This window comes from Sceloporus occidentalis, unplaced genomic scaffold (assembly GCF_023333645.1).
Source record: "Sceloporus occidentalis isolate IW3139 unplaced genomic scaffold, rSceOcc1.0.p SCAF_70, whole genome shotgun sequence".
Taxonomy (NCBI): domain Eukaryota; kingdom Metazoa; phylum Chordata; class Lepidosauria; order Squamata; family Phrynosomatidae; genus Sceloporus; species Sceloporus occidentalis.
The window spans coordinates 3223125-3240861 of record NW_028317050.1 but is presented as its reverse complement, the minus strand read 5'-3'; the positions used below and the strand labels follow the sequence as shown (position 1 = coordinate 3240861).

Here is a 17737-nt window from a genome sequence, read left to right as displayed (position 1 = left end):
AGAGCACCAAAATAATAATCATACAAATATATACAGTTGCAGAGATAAATGCATATGCGTGTGTGTGAGGCAGGGGAGGCCAGCGTGCGAGGACAACCCTGTGCGCGCGCAGAAAGACAAGTGCAAGGAAAAAAAAAATAAAAATAAATAAATAAATAAATAAATAAATTGTGGGTATGTAGGCGAGGATAGAGGTAGGCCCAGGAGGGATAGCCCCGCGCGCACAGGAGTGGGGAGACAGCCCCACAACGGCGAACCTGGTTAAGGAGGCGGTGGGCAGGTGAGTGGAAAGCGCACCTCCCATCGACCACAACGTAAGAACAGCCCTGCGTGTGCCAGAAACAAGCAGAAAGCGGCGTAAATGGGTGAGTATGTGAGCGCAGGTGAGGGCCATATGGCGAGGACATCCCCCCGCGCGCACAGGGCACCCCCATGCGGCCTTAGAGACATGTGCGATGTGCGCAAATAAACATAAACAACCGCAGTAAAAAAAAACCAAAAAAAAAACAAAAAAACACGTCTACGCATGCGAGGAGGGAGTCAGCTCCGAGAAGGCGAGTGCCCGGAGGGCCACCCGTGGATCACAATACAGGGAGTGAGCAACCAGTGCCACAGCGGGGGGTACCCGGGCGAGGAGGTGGCGGGCAGGTGAGGAGAAAGCGCGCCTCCAGTGGGCCACAACACAAGGACAGCTCCGTGCGTGCACAAAGACATACAGAAATCAACATAAGTGGCCGAGCATTTGTGCGTATGGGAGGGCCACACGGCAAGGGCATCCCCTGGGCACACAGAGACACATGCAATGCGCACAAATAAACATAAACAACCACCATAACAAAATCAATAATAAAAAAATAAAAAAATGTGTGTATGTAGGCGAGGAGCGAGGATAGAGGGAGGCCCAGGAGGGATAGCCCCGCGCGCACAGGAGTGGGGAGGCAGCCCCACAACGGTGAACCTGGTTAAGGAGGCGGTGGGCAGGTGAGCGGAAAGCGCACCTCCCATCGACCACAACGTAAGAACAGCCCTGCGCGTGCCAGAAACACGCAGAAAGCGACGCAAATGGGTGAGTATGTGAGCGCAGGTGAGGGCCACATGGCGAGGACATCCCCTCGTGTGCACAGGGCACCCCCGCGCGGCCTCAGAGACATGTGCGATGTGCGCAAATAAACATAAACAACCGCAGTAAAAAAAAACAAAACAAAAAAAAAAAAAAATTACAGAAGTAAATGTACATGAATAATGCAAGGCAAGGACACCGGGCATCTTACGTGCAGGGGAATTTGTACAGGTAACATAGTCCACCTCAGATGTGCGAAGAAGTCAGTGAAACGTGAGGGTGTGAAAAGCAGCAAGTCTAAACCCCGGTGAATGTAGCAACATAGGGAGAGCAAACCGTGCCTGAGGCCCATCAAGTGGGCAGCCAATAGACCAGAAAAATAGACCGTGTTATTCCTCAGCGGCCCGTGCGGAAGGTAAGGCTCCCGGGTGCGCGTCAGAGTCCGGTGGAGTACCCCCGAGTCGGGGACGCGGAGCTCTTCGTGGGCGAGAAGGGAGCGGAGGCCGCGACGATCCGATCTCAGGATCGAGACCCAGGAAAGTCCAATCGGGGATACGTAGAGAAGACAGGCCAAGCGTGCGGAGAACATCAGGGAGCTCGTGGTAGTACCGAAGCGTGAGGGAGGTGTTTGAATGTCGGATTACCAGGGCAAAGGGGTACCCCCATCGATACGGAATGTGCAGACGCTGTAACTCCAAGGTCAATGGCCGTAGGGCTCGCCGTACGTGGAGGGTAAGGTCAGAGACATCCTGGTAAAAGGTGAGCTGATGCCCCTGCCAAGGCCATGTCCCCACCGCCCGGGCACGTGACATGACAGCTTCCTTGAGGGCAAAGTCTGTAAAATGACAGACTATATCCCTGGGAGGACCGGTCGGAGTACCTCTGGGCCGCAGGGCCCGATGAACACGGTCGACAGATCCCGCTGCATCAAACGGTCGACCCAGTAAGCTGGAGAGCAGAGATGACAGCAGCCCCGGGAGGTCCTCAGAGGCGTCAGCTTCGGGCACACCGCGGATCCTGATATTATGGCGGCGGCCCCTGTTGTCCAAGTCCTCAACACGGCGGCGGACCTGTCCCAGACACCGGAACAGCCGGTGAGTGTCCTGGTGCGACTGCCGAGTAGCATCATGGTGGGCCGATGAGGCGTCCTCCAAAGCAACCACCCTGCGCTCCAGAGAGGTTAAGTCGGTTCGCAACGCAGAGACCTCGTCTCTCACTACCTGCTTGAGCTCAAGGATCAGCGTTGAGAAGTCCGTACGCCACGGAGCGGAGGAAAACAATTGACGAACTTCAGGCGTAAGAGGCTGAGAAGGTATCGGAGGCACTGGGGCGCCATCTTCAAGAGAGGACGAGCTAGCGGGAGACCGGGCCTCGTGCTCCTCAGAGGCCTGCGAAGCCAGGTCCGCAGGAGTGCGGAAATATTCCCGCAGGGAAGCAGAAGTCGAGCGGGAGCGGGCACCCGGTGTAGGAGGGTCCGCAGGCAGATTCTTAATGCGTCCCATGGCAGGGAAGAGGTAAGTTAAAGCAGGTTTCAGGCTAAAAAAAGAGCGAGCAGCGCCGGAGCTGAAAGATCACGCAGCCATCTTCCTCGGTAGCTGGACACGCCCCCCGGGCAATGTTTACTTTATTCGAAGTTGCTTCCTATTGCCTGTAAGTATAAGATGGTTTACTTTAGTTAGTGGTGAGAAATGCAGAATTTGCTTTTGCAGCTCAGTTATACTGGCCTTTTTAATACCTTTTTAATACCAGGGAGGTGATAGTCATAGATTCCATGAAGGAAAAAGAAAGAGCAAAAGAAAATTGTGACATATTATTGTCTATTGCAGCTGCTTGTTACCAACTGGCAAACGTATGTTTTATCAGAGAAGAGTGGATGGCATACTTGTGTGAGGACTCAATTCAACAAAATAACAGTTTTATCAACTTGATAAAGACCTCATTGTGAGGTTGAAACGTTGTTGCTGTCTTCCTTTAATAAATCTGCCTGAGCTGGGACCCTTGAGTGCCTGGAGCCTTTATTTATTTTGATCTACTGGGGAGCTGGCCCTTCCTGGCACAGTTAAGCACCAGAGTTCCTTTGGTGTGTGTGCAGATTCCTCATTCTGGTGACCAACATATTACAAGTGTCACCAGTGTTCAAAATGACAAAGATCGATATGATATTTCAGAGGGTTTTGTCTGAAAAACAGGTTTGATTTTTCTCCCATTATATTCTATGGGCATTCACTCAAAACTGTCATTCACCTGTCATTCCATAGAAAACAGCTATAATCCCACATAATATGAGTTTTAGATCATGTCTCTGTACTAGGGGAGTATATGTGCCAAAGATCTATATGATATTTCAGAGGGTTTTGTCTGAAAAACAGGTTTGATTTTTCTCCCATTATATCCTATGGGCATTCCATCAATACTGTCATTCACCTGTCATTCCATAGAAAACAGCTATAATTCCACTTAATATGAGGTTTAGAACCTATACCTGTACTAGGGGAGTATGTGTGCCAAAGATCTATATGATATGTCAGAGGGTTTTCTCTAATAAACAAGTTTATTTTTTCTCCCATTATATCCTATGGGCATTCCATCAATACTGTCATTCACCTGTCATTCCATAGAAAACAGCTATAATTCCACTTAATATGAGGTTTAGAACCTATACCTGTACTAGGGGAGTATGTGTGCCAAAGATCTATATGATATTTCAGAGGGTTTTGTCTGAAAAACAGGTTTGATTTTTCTCCCATTATATCCTATGGGCATTCCATCAATACTGTCATTCACCTGTCATTCCATAGAAAACAGCTATAATTCCACTTAATATGAGGTTTAGAACCTATAACTGTACTAGGGGAGTATGTGTGCCAAAGATCTATATGATATGTCAGAGGGTTTTCTCTAAAAAAAGAATATTATTTTTTCTCCCATTATATCCTATGGGCATTCCCTCAATACTGTCATTCACCTGTCATTCCATAGAAAACAGCTATAATTCCACTTAATATGAGGTTTAGATCCTGTCTCTGTACTAGGGGAGTATATGTGCCAAAGATCTATATGATATTTCAGAGGGTTTTGTCTGAAAAACAGGTTTGATTTTTCTCCCATTATATCCTATGGGCATTCCATCAATACTGTCATTCACCTGTCATTCCATAGAAAACAGCTATAATCCCACATAATATGAGTTTTAGATCATGTCTCTGTACTACTGGAGTATATGTGCAAAAGATCTATATGATATTTCAGAGGGTTTTCTCTGAAAAACAAGTTTCATTTTTCTCCCATTATATCCTATGGGCATTCCCTCAAAACTGTCATTCACCTGTCATTCCATAGAAAACAGCTATAATCCCACATAATATGAGTTTTAGATCCTGTCTCTGTACTAGGGGAGTATATGTGCCAAAGATCTATATGATATTTCAGAGGGTTTTGTCTGAAAAACAGGTTTGATTTTTCTCCCATTATATCCTATGGGCATTCCATCAATACTGCCATTCACCTGTCATTCCATAGAACACAGCTATAATTCCACTTAATATGAGGTTTGGAACCTATAATTGTACTAGGGGAGTATACATGACAAAGATCTATATGATATTTCAGAGGGTTTTCTCTAAAAAACAGGTTTCATTTTTCTCCCATTATATCCTATGGGCATTCCCTCAAAACTGTCATTCACCTGTCATTCCATAGAAAACAGATATAATCCCACATAATATGAGTTTTAGATCATGTATCTGTACTAGGAGAGTATATGTGCCAAAGATCTATATGATTTTTCAGAGGGTTTTGTCTGAAAAACAGGTTTGATTTTTCTTCCATTATATCCTATGGGCATTCCATCAATACTGTCATTCACCTGTCATTCCATAGAAAACAGCTATAATTCCACTTAATATGAGGTTTAGAACCTATAACTATACTAGGGGAGTATGTGTGCCAAAGATCTATATGATATGTCAGAGGGTTTTGTCTGAAAAACAGGTTTCATTTTTCTCCCATTATATCCTATGGGCATTCCCTCAAAACTGTCATTCACCTGTCATTCCATAGAAAACAGCTATAATCCCACATAATCTGAGTGTTAGATCCTGTCTCTGTACTAGGGGAGTATATGTGCCAAAGATCTATATGATATTTCAGAGAGTTTTGTCTGAAAAACAGGTTTGATTTTTCTCCCATTATATCCTATGGGCATTCCATCAATACTGTCATTCACCTGTCATTCCATAGAACACAGCTATAATTACACCTAATATGAGGTTTAGAACCTATACCTGTACTAGGGGAGTATACATGACAAAGATCTATATGATATGTCAGAGGGTTTTCTCTAAAAAACAAGTTACATTTTTCTCCCATTATATCCTATGGGCATTCCATCAATACTGTCATTCACCTGTCATTCCATAGAAAACAGCTATAATCCCACATAATATGAGTTTTAGATCATGTGTCTGTACTAGGGGAGTATATGTGCCAAAGATCTATATGATATTTCAGAGGGTTTGTCTGAAAAACAGGTTTGATTTTTCTCCCATTATATCCTATGGGCATTCCATCAATACTGTCATTCCATAGAAAACAGCTATAATCCCACTTAATATGAGTTTTAGATCATGTGTCTGTACTAGGGGAGTATATGTGCCAAAGATCTATATGATTTTTGAGAGGGTTTTGTCTGAAAAAAAGGTTTGATTTTTCTCCCATTATATCCTATGGGCATTCCATCAATACTGTCATTCACCTGTCATTCCATAGAAAACAGCTATAATTCCACTTAATATGAGGTTTAGAACCTATACCTATACCCCAGGTCAGGGGGCATCTAGGAAATAGTGATCACAATATGATACATTATAACTTGTCCTTCAATAAGGGAACTCTTAGAGGAGCCACAAGAACCATGAACTTTAGGAAGGCAAAGTTTGATCAACTAAGAGAAGCCCTTAACACTGTAAATTGGGAAAATGTCCTCAAAAACAAGAGTACAGACACTCAATGGGAGATTTTTAAGGATATCTTAAATTCTCACTGTGAAAGGTACATACCGTATGGGAATAAAAGAGTCAGGAACAAGAGAAAACCAATGTGGATAAATAAAAATGTAAAGGGGGTAATAAATGGCAAAAAAAAGGCATTTAAGCTACTAAAACAGGAAGGCAGTGAGGAAGCACTAAAAAGCTATCGGGGAAAAAATAAAATATGTAAAAATCAGATAAAAGCAGCAAAAGTGGAGACAGAAAGACTCATTGCCAAAGAGAGTAAGACAAACCCCAAAATGTTCTTTAACTATATAAATAGTAAAAAGGTTAAAAATGAAAGCGTTGGCCCCTTAAAAAGTAATGAGGGAGAAGTTATAGACGGGGATCAGGAAAAAGCTAATCTATTAAATATATTCTTCTCTGCTGTATTCACAGAGGAAAATGAAATGCCAGGTAATATACAGCAGGATGAGATAACTGCCCCAGTACATGTCGCCTGTCTAACCCAGGAAGAAGTGCAGTGCCGCCTAAAAAAAAACAAAATAGACAAATCACCAGGTCCAGATGGCATTCACCCCCGCGTTCTAAGGGAGTTAAGTAATGTAATAGACAGACCCCTATTTCTAATATTCAAGGAAGTGACAGGGTCTGTTCCCCAGGACTGGCGCATAGCAAATGTTGTGCCGATATTCAAAAAGGGGACAAAAAGTGACCCGGGGAATTATAGGCCTGTTAGTTTAACTTCTGTTGTGTGTAAACTGTTTGAGGGTTTCCTAAGAGATGCTATTTTGGAGTATCTCAATGAAAATAAGTGTATGACTCCATATCAGCATGGGTTTACAAGGGATCGGTCCTGTCAAACTAACCTGATCAGCTTTTATGAGGAGGTGAGCTCAAGACTGGATCGGGGTGAATCGCTGGATGTCGTATATCTTGATTATTCCAAAGCATTTGATACGGTGCCACATAAAAGGCTGGTACATAAAATGAGAATGCTTGGGCTGGGGGAGAATGTGTGTATGTGGGTAAGTAACTGGCTCAGTGATAGGAAACAGAGGGTGGTTATTAATGGTACATACTCTGAGTGGGTTACTGTTGCTAGTGGGGTACCACAGGGGTCAGTTTTGGGTCCTATTCTTTTTAATATATTTATTAATGACCTTGTAGAGGGATTGTATAGTAAAGTATCAATCTTTGCAGACGATACTAAGCTCTGTAACGTGGTTAACACAATAGAGGACAGTGCACGATTACAAATGGATCTGCATAGGTTGGAGGCTTGGGCTGGGATGTGGCAGATGAGGTTCAACACAGATAAATGTAAGGTTATGCACATGGGGAAGAAAAATCCAGGCTGGGAATATGTATTAAATGGGAAAACACTGGGGACGACTGACATGGAAAAGGACTTAGGAGTTTTAGTTAACAGTAAATTTACCTGTAGCGACCAGTGTCAGGCAGCTGCTGCTAAGGCAAATAAAATCATGGGGTGCATCAAAAGGGGCATAGATGCCCACGACAAGGAAATAATTCTACCACTGTACAAGTCACTAGTCAGACCACACATGGAATACTGTGTACAGTACTGGGCACCAGTGTACAAGAAAGATATAGTGGAGCTGGAGAGGGTTCAAAGACGGGCAACCAGAGTAATAAGGGGAATGGGAGGACTACAGTACCCAGAAAGATTATCAGAATTAGGGTTATTTAGTTTGGAAAAAAGACGGCTTAGGGGGGATTTAATAACTATGTATAAATATATAAGGGGACAGTACAGAGATCACTCCCAGGACCTATTTATACCCAGGACTGTATCTATAACAAGGGGACATCCTCTACGGTTGGAGGAAAGAAGGTTTCTACACCAGCACAGACGGGGGTTCTTTACAGTAAGAGCGGTGAGATTATGGAACTCTCTGCCAGAGGAAGTGGTTATGGCAAACTCAATAAAAGAGTTCAAAAGGAGCCTGGACGTGTTTCTTGAAAGCAATAATATTACAAGTTATGGATATTAGATTAATAGGGACAGAACGTTGATCCAGGGATTTATTCTGATTGCCATATTTGGAGCCGGGAAGGAATTTTCCCCCTGGTATGGGGCAATTGGCATCTGCTTCATAAGGGTTTTTTGCCTTCCTCTGGATCAACACAGTAGGGACACAATATGTATATAGGTTGAACTTGATGGATTTTGGTCTTTTTTCAACCTTATGAACTATGTTACTATGTTACCTGTACTAGGGGAGTATGTGTGCCAAAGATCTATATGATATGTCATATGGTTTTCTCTAAAAAAACAAGATTTTTTTTTCTCCCATTATATCCTATGGGCATTCCATCAATACTGTCATTCACCTGTCATTCCATAGAAAACAGCTATAATCCAACGTAATCTGAGTTTAAGATCACATGTGTGTCCTAAAGGAGTATGTGTGCCAAAGGTCTTAATGCTATTTCTTAAGCTTTTATTTCAAAATCAATTATTCTTTTCCCTTCCATTATAGTCTATGGGCATTCCTCCCCATTATAGTCTATGGGCATTCCATTTTGTCATTCGTTTTAGTATGTCCCGTTTATTCCTTTATTTTTTTACTGAGTTAAGTACTTCACTGGCGTCCATGGAGCTAGTCGCTGCATGTTCAAGATATTTATTTTATCGTTCTTTTACATTTCATCAGTAATTTGCATATTATAGTTTTATTGTATTATTATAGTAGTATTTTATATTTATATTTTGTATTTTATTGTAGTATTATTTCTTCTAGAATGAAAATTGATCTCAAACATAAATACGATACAACAGAACGAACCAAAATCAACCGTTACCACAATAGCCAATACGCCTCCCTTATACCTTTTACGCGTCGCTGTATAATATTTAAACTGTCGAATGCCGGGCTACTTAGAGATGTTCACCCGCCTTTATTGTTAATTATTGATTTCTCATTGGCTGCTAGGATTGTCAGTTACGTCTACAGGCGAGTAGTAGGAAAAGCATTCGTTGGTTTCGCTGCTATTGGCTCCCATGAGTGACGTTTCCATGTTTCGATTGGTTGTGAGGTAGTGTTGGCTGGTGGGCGTGCTTATTGAGAAGCGAAGGTTATATGAAGGGGTACTGCGTAATCGCGAGGTCTTGGTTGGGGGGGTAGTTGAAAGATTCGTAGTTGGTGTCTAACGGGCGAGTGGAGGTTAAGCCGATGCAAAAGTGGTGAGTTAATAAACCGATTTAGGCCTAAAGCCTTTGTGTTCGGTTTCTACGTCATATCCTATTATTATTTATTTATTTATTAACACTATTGAAACACGCAGGCCTCTATTTAAATAGATCAACGAAAGGTAATCGCGAGAGAGGACTAAAGGGATTCTATCACAGAGACACGTATAAAAGCATGGTGAGTCCCACTCATTTTAATATTTTGTTTAAAGATATTCACTATGTTGATGTCGTTCATATTTGTTTTGTGTACTGTTGTTATTTGGGGGTATTGAACAGAATCTCTAAATTTGTTATGTTTATATTGTCCGAGTTTTTGACAGAGCTGGATATTTTCCAGTTACTTTTAGGAAGATGCGACTCAAATGTATTTATTTTTATTCTACATTCTTAGTATAGTGGGTTACTGTTTCTTTCAATGCAAGCAGGGCCGAGTGTGTTTTATATACTAAATTCGCACATCACCCCAAGAAGGACAAATCAAATGGTTCAGTCTTGTAACACAGGAAAAACTCTGATTTTCTTGCTCCAGTCCGTTTTTATTTGCACTTGCAGTGTAATAACTGCAAGTGCAAATAAAAACGGACTGGAGCAAGAAAAGTGGGTATAACAACTCTCCATCATACTAATTGAAAAATTGAAAACTCCTGTAGAGTTCACTTCTGATGAACTTTGGGGTTTCTGGGGGGAAAAAAAAAAAATTAAAAAAACTTGCATGTTGGCTGCACTATACCCGCTATAATTAAATACCGTATTTGCTCAGTTATAAGACGACCTTGATTATAAGACGACCCCCCAAAATCTGAATATTAATTTAGGAAAAAAAGTCTGATTATAAGACGACCCTATAGGAAAAAAGTTTTACTAGTAAATAATAATTCATGTCTATTTTTTGTTTTTGTTTTTAATTTCCTTTTATTTACCAACCTGCCCCCAGTTATGCTCATCTGCCGCCAGTTATGCACATCTGCCCCCAGGCATGCTTTATACCCTCCTATATGCCACTCTGCCCCATGTTATGCCTTTTAACCCCCTATATGCCACTCTGGGGAAAGTGGCATGTAGGGGGACACTTACATACTCAGACACTAATATACCCACCCAGACACTTACACTTACCTACCCACTCTGACACTTACCTACCTACCCAGACACTAATATACTCAGGCACTTCACTCACCGCGATGCCTCAGCAGGCGCTTGCTGCAGCTCCCACGGGATTTCAGCATGACGCTGTGTGACCCCGCTAGGCCCCGCCTCCTCCAGAAAATTGAAGAGTTCTACCAGATCTGCTTTGGGACGGCACAGTGCCGCCGGGTCCCGGTCCTGCAGCAATCTCCCCAACCGGCTCTGCTTCCCCGCAGTGGGCGGGCTATCCCGGGAGCAGGAAGGTACGCGCTTATGCAACCTCGGCTGCTGCCGGCATTTTCGCCGGCGCTCGGTGATAGACGCCGGCAGCAGCTGAGGTTACCATACAGGAGGATCCAGGTCCCCTACAGCGATGCGGGGGATCTGGATCTTAGTCTAATAGTCAGACCTCATTTGAGGTCTGATTAGAAGACGACCCAGATTACAAGACGAGGGGTATTTTTCAGAGCATTTGCCTCATCTTATAATCGAGCAAATACGGTATATACTCCAACTTACATGTACTGTAATGTATTAGTCACAATATTTGGCTTGCACTCTAAAATCGTAATTTTATAAATTAATGTTCTGTAATGGTTTTTTTATGGCAGAACTCAAACGTTGAGAATTTGCCTCCACACATAATTCGCTTGGTCTACAAGGAAGTATCAACTCTGACATCTGACCCACCAGAAGGAATAAAAATATTTCCCAATGAAGAGGATATAACTGATTTGCAAGTTAGCATTGAAGGTCCAGGTTTGTATTTGTCCTGCTAGTGGCTCGATTACAATCATGGGTTTAGAATATTTGCAGAAAGTACTCTTCTTATTGCCGTGTATCAGTAGAATGTTCCTAACGCATTGTTTAGAGCCTTACTGTTGGAAGTGGGGATATGACATGAGGTTGTAAGGGACAAAACTGAACTCATCAAATTAAATACGTGGCAACAAAATTTTGGATAAAACAGGCTGTGGTCTTCTATTTAGCTGGTCACCAATCAATAACCAACAATGTAACCATTTAATAATGACTATACATTGGCCCATACCCAGAGCACCCAAAATTCAAGTCCCTTGCCATCCGCCCTAAAAGCCAGTAGGCATCACTTAACACCTTTCTGCTATAGGGCAACTTTACCCCAATAAAAGCCACAACAATATGGCTATATATATATATATATATATATATATATATATATATATTCATAATATAAAAAGGACAGGAGGGCTCACTTTCATCAGCTCTTACCTGCTGTCTTAAGCTCACCTGCTTCTCACCAGACTCAAGATCATTGCAGACAATATAGTGGTTCGCTTAGAAAGTCAACAGGCTCCCTCATAAATCCGTTATTTATAATCAAAACTCCCGCCAGAGCCACCCGTGAGGCAGTAAAAACCGTGGGAAGTGTGAACGCAACTAGAACCAAATATTTATATAAACCTTTTTTTTTTTTTTTTCTGGCTTGTATATATATCCTTTATGTATTATATATATATATATATATATATATATATATATATATATACACATTTAACTTCAACTTGCTCCCACAACCTCATGTCACCCTGCCCTAAAGGTGCAGGTTTCTCCAGGGTAAAGGCACTGCCAGCGCTGTTACTCAACAAGAGAACACTTCTTTGACTTGTCAGGGTGTCTAGCAGGCCCCACGATAGGATATGTACCTATGCCTTCCTTGTTAGAGCTGTGTTACAGTACTTGTTTTCCGTTATGCATGGTTCCTGCTTTCTGTGATAAAACATACCTGGCACATCAGAGATTGATGGCCTGCAAGATGCCAAACTGTGCCAAAAGTTGTCATTAAGCATTGCAATACACTGGGGTTGCAGGTGATTTTTAGACTGTAGTTTAGGGATAGTGAAAAACCCTGGTCTATTTAGTGGTGCAAATTGTACTGAACAGTTACATTAAAATGTGTATATTTTTAATGATTCTTGTCTAGTAACATAATCATGAGTCGGTCCGCCTAATAGCCTCAAATAGAAACTGCTAAAATTTTAAAACAGAATAAGTGTATATTACAAAGGTGGCATTGATCTAGTTGGTTAAGTGTCTAGATTTTGCTTGTTAGAGAATGCTACCCTAAACATTGCAATATGCCACAGTGGTTTTGCAGAATGCAAATCCAAGAGTAGGAAGCTTAGATGGGAGGGTTGAACTTGATGGTCTTAGTTCTTTTTTCCACCTTATGTATTATGTAATTATGTGTAACTATGAATGGTGTAATAATTTTGTGGGTTTTTTTCCTTGAACAGAGGGCACTCCATATGCAGGAGGGGTTTTTAGAATGAAATTGATCTTGGGTAAAGATTTCCCATCAGCGCCACCAAAAGGATACTTTTTAACGAAGATATTTCATCCAAATATTAGTTCAAATGGAGAGATCTGTGTCAATGTATTAAAGAAAGATTGGAAGGCTGAGCTAGGCATTAGACATATTTTGCTTGTGAGTATATATGTTTGGTTTTATATAATTTAAAATAGTTTTAAATGTTCAGTTTTTTTTCTCTTAATAGTCTGTTATAGGGAATGCTTATGTGTTGCACTGATGGTTAAAACACCTTTTTTGTAATTTATCCAAAACCACTCAATTGTAAATTACATACATTTTTAAAAAATATATTATGCAGCTTAACTTTTCATTACCAATTTTGAAAACATCTCGGTTTTTTTTCTTCGTAAGATTCCCCACTCTGCTCCAAGTCATGTCCACATTTTTGTTCTTCTTATGCTTGTTTAGAGGGTATTTTCTTGTTACTAATTGTTTTTGTTTTGTCTTTTTAGACAATAAAGTGTTTGTTGATTCACCCAAATCCAGAGTCTGCGCTGAATGAAGAGGCTGGACGCCTCTTGCTGGAGAACTATGAAGAGTATGCTTCCCGTGCAAAACTCATGACTGAAATCCATGCACAGGCTTCCAACTTGAGGGGTAAAGATACAGCAGACCCGTGTTCATCTGCATCACCTACACCGTCAAATGGTGATGGACCTATGGCTAAGAAACATGCTGGGGATAGGGACAAGAAGCTAGCAGCAAAAAAGAAGATGGATAAAAAAAGAGCATTGAGGAGGCTTTAAGTAATAGGAAAAAACATCTAGGATCAAACCATGAGTGTGAAAAGAACTTGTTTGCAAACTTTTAAAGTATGTGGGAGGGACTGAAAGATTTGGGGGAGTCTCTACATCCTCTTCCTTATATTCTGTTTTTTAACGCTTCATTTTGTTTTCCAATCTAAGTTATTTAAATTATAAATCTATTAAAATACTTTCACATGATGTTGATTTTGTTTAATTATCGGAATTTGCTTCTGTAGTTGTAAATAGTGATTTACATTTTAAATGTTAGCAGAGATACTATTACAGATACTATTACGTTACAGTGCTTTAAGTATTTGCCCCCTTAACTTTTCCATGCTCTATACCCTAGGATTGTAACAAATGGAAAATGTGCTTCTTGATTTGCGAAACATGAAAAAGATTTGGGGGAGTTGCTACATCATCTTCCTTATATTGGTTGGGCTTTATAATTCAGCCAAGATGTTCAGTGATATGTAAAGGTACATGAACTTTAATGCCTTTTAAATTGGATTCAGAAACTAGATCCTGCAATTTCCATGTCTTAGGTAGCACAGATGAGAATCTTCTCCCATCCGAGGTAGAGTAGGAAGGGTAAGATTTTTTTTTAAATCATTTTTCTGGCCCCAGATTGAGATTCTATAAAACGATAAATCACTTGAGATTTTCCTAATGGTAATTGATAGTGATCGTATCTTTATTTTTGGCTCAACATGAGACATTGTGTCCGTGCCAGTAGTTTTTAAATTGTCTGGTTTGGGGTTGTCCTTTTCTTTCTTTTTTTTTCTTTTTTTATTTAGACATATTTCAATAGATCATGTTCATATAAAACGGGTGGGGAACCATCATTCGCAGGCCATACAAAATTATCAATTTACTCTAACTCCACGGATATTTATCCCACAGCTATCTCTTGTTTTTTTGGGTTTTTTTTACATTTAATTATATACACACCCTTGTGTATTGCCCCCCCACACACCACACCCTTGTGTATTACCCCCTTTTAGTATTGATTTATGTGGTGCCCTCATCCAACATACCCTTGGGTATTTCATGCAGCCAGTCCCTCCCCCCCTTAGTATCATGTCTGCTGTGCCATCCAGATTGCACCCACACAGCCTCCCTGTGGCACCCCTGCCCACCACACAGCCTCCCTGTGTGTGCGATCATTCACTGAATGGGATCCACTCCATTGTATTAACATCTAATACTGCAGGAGATCTGGATCCTCCTCTCTGAACTTGTGGATTGTGCATAGAAGCCCTGGCAGAAGTGCCAGCATCAGTGGAGGTTGTCTGCTCGCATCGTGCAGACGTCCACCGGCTGCCAGAGAGGAGGATCCAGGTCCCCTGCAGCTCTGCGGGAGATCTGGATCTTAGTCGTAGTCAGAAACAACATTTTTTATGTGGTGTGGCTTAGACACTGGTCTTGTATTAAACCACACAGGCTGATCGCTAGGTCCCAAACTTTCACCTACAGTAATACCCGACACTAAATTCAAATTTGCCTCCTTAAAAGTTGGCTCCTCAGCTACTTGTGTTAAATATGATTCTATTAGGGAGTTTAGAACATCTGCACTCCTGGAATAACCAGCTACTTAGACAGGGGCGTAACTAGAAGCCTCAGGGCCCCGGTGCCAGAATCTGTTAAGCCCCCCCCCCAACCCAATCTACCCTCCTCTCACACCATCTACCCCCTCTCCCCCCCTTCTCAGGCTACATTTTAGTTTTTATTTGCGAACCTGCCCCCCCCCAGTTATGCACATCTGCCCCAGGCTTGCCACTCTGCCCCTGATATGCCTTTTTACCCCCTATATGCCCCTCTGCCTCCAGAAATGCCCTATACGCCACTCTGGCATATAGGGGGTTAAAAGGCATTTCTGGAGACAGTGGTATAAAGGGGGTTAAAAGGCATATCATGGGGCACCCTGCCTCCTGAATGGGGACAGAGGTGACACTGGGGAGCTGAATGGGCACAGGGTGACACTGGGGAGCTGAATGGGGACAGGGGTGACACTGGGAGGGGCTCATTGGGGACAGAGGTGGCACTGGGGAGCTGAACTTGTGAACACATACAGGCACAGATTTTTTTTTTTTGGTTAATCATTTAAAAATAATAATTTAAAAAAGCATTATGTTGTTTGTCCCCCACGGACACACTTACATGCACATACTAATTGTTTTTGTTTTTAAAAAATACAAAAAATATTATACAGTTTGTTCAAACAAATTAGTTTACTGACCTTCTTCCACTTTAGGGCTTTTTCATCTTGTTCTCTGGTAGCTGCACACTGCTCTCTCTGCTGACAGGATGTCACTGACATGACATCCGGTGCTCCAGCAGGCTGAATGCGAGGGGGCGGAGCTTTCACCCCTCACCCTGCTTTCAGTCTCATCATCACTAGGCGGCCATCAGATTGCTGGAAATGTAAATCTAAACGGCCGATGCGTGCTGATGCTGCCGGCCAGAGCTACTTTTTTTATTTATTTAATATGCTGGATAGGCTTGCCATATTAAAGTAGCTCAGGCCGGCGGCATCGGCCGTTTAGATTAGATTTCCAGCAATCTGATGGCCGCATAGTGATGCGGCCAGCGCTACTTTAATACTTTCTTTTTTTTAAATTTAATATGTCGAGCCGATCCGGCTTGCCATATTAAATAAAAAAAAAAAAAAATTAAAGTAGCGCTGGCCGGCCGCATCGGCACACAGTGGCCGTTTAGATTAGATTTCGGCAATTGTCCCCCTGCCCAGCCCGCTCCTTCCAATCCCGCTCCGCCGGCCGCCTGGCCCATGAATCTGCGGCCCGGTGGGCCAGTCTGGCCCTGCTTGGGCCCCCCTGAGTGGCAGAACTCTAGGGCACGGTCGCAGTCGCGATCCCGGTAGTTCCGCCACTGTGTATAGATATATGGATTTGGGTCTGGCATATTTTTCACGCATTGATTCTTTGTCAAACAAGATGGGTAAGATATATCAAATGAGGTTTTTTTCTGGTTGAGGAAGTGGATTGACCTATGTCCAGTATATCCTACATCCCATGAGATGAAAGGCATATCCAGACACATTAGGAAGATCTTTCCTTTTGGAAAAGAGCTTGTACAATGGGAAATACCAATAGTTAATGCTGCTGTGGCTAAAGCTACACATTGAACTGTTACCGGTGAGGCACTTTTCATTTTCCACAACCAATAGAATTGGAAGTCTGAATGGGTCAGCTAGACATGGTTTTGAATAGACTTGTGTGTTCGTATTTGCGAGAACATGAAAACGAGCATGAATGTTGCGTTTTAGTACAAATAAGATATGGCAGTAAATGTACACGAATACTCACAACACAAAGAATCTCCGTGTTTGTCTTCATCTATGTTAATATCTCCTAGCTACTCTCCCTGGCCCATTCCCCTATACAAGTCACTGCCTCTAGCCTGCCTGGTCTATGTAGCATTGCAGGGGTTAATGGGAATCCATAGGATTACGCCAGAAGTTAAAGGTTCGTAAGAACGTCTATTTTTTTAATCATGAAGACTTGACCGGCGCCCGAGTCTAGTTTTGAAGCAGCCACTGTGAATTTTCTCCCCTTAGCCTTAACAGCTGTAGCCAGAACCATGAGCATTTGGTTCCAACAGGTAGAAGATGTCTGGGGCCCACCTGGATGAAGGTGAAATTTTTTTTTTTCTGTTTTTATGCATCCTTTGAATTGGTCAGAATCTCACCTTGCGTGGCAGTTAGCATAGCTTTCTGGTAGAAAGGATGGTTGGTGGACACTATATCTAAAAACAGACTTTGAAGCCTTTTTTAGGAAGGTATTAGAAAAAAAAAAAAAAACTGGCAATAAGAATTTGCTCTGCCCGGAGGAAACGTTTACCTAGATGTCAGACAGAAACCTTTTGTACTCAGAGCTCTGGATTTGCATAAAGAAATCAAACCTTTCCAGGATAGACACTTCGGTGCTAGATATCCAATTGGAAGGGCAGCGGTGACAAGGCTCTGTCCCCAGATTTATTTCTGTAGGAGGGTTTTGTTTTTGTTTTTTTTGTTGAAAGCTTAGTAAAATATCACATCCTCTTTAAATTGGAACCTTTGGCAAAACTGGTTTCTGACACGCACCCTTTTTTACATTCCACCTGTGCTGCAGTAGATAACATGGGAATTAAGAGTTGTTCCTTGGGAATTGATTTTCCTTGTCTTGATTTTCCTTGTCTATCCCTCAGCAGCACATTTTTTTCCCATCAAATAAACTTTAGAACACT

At 42.1% G+C, this 17737-nt stretch overlaps 1 protein-coding gene across 1 annotated transcript; it reads left to right on the top strand.

Moving 5' to 3' along the window:
• Positions 1-10986: 10986 nt before the first annotated feature.
• LOC149286347 (ubiquitin-conjugating enzyme E2 S) lies at positions 10987-13492 on the top strand. Its single transcript, XM_089494250.1, has 3 exons — positions 10987-11152; positions 12670-12860; positions 13199-13492. The coding sequence occupies exons 1-3, from the start codon at positions 10987-10989 to the stop codon at positions 13490-13492; spliced, it is 651 nt and encodes a 216-aa protein (XP_089350376.1).
• The last annotated feature ends 4245 nt before the right edge of the window (positions 13493-17737 follow it).

Bases quoted from the DNA above. Each gene is read 5' to 3' on its own strand.
- LOC149286347 (XM_089494250.1), top strand. From the start codon at position 10,987: ATGGTTTTTTTATGGCAGAACTCAAACGTTGAGAATTTGCCTCCACAC. The intron at 11,153-12,669 runs GTTTGTATTTGT...TTCCTTGAACAG, and splicing joins AGTTAGCATTGAAGGTCCAG to AGGGCACTCCATATGCAGGA. The intron at 12,861-13,198 runs GTGAGTATATAT...TTGTCTTTTTAG, and splicing joins GCATTAGACATATTTTGCTT to ACAATAAAGTGTTTGTTGAT.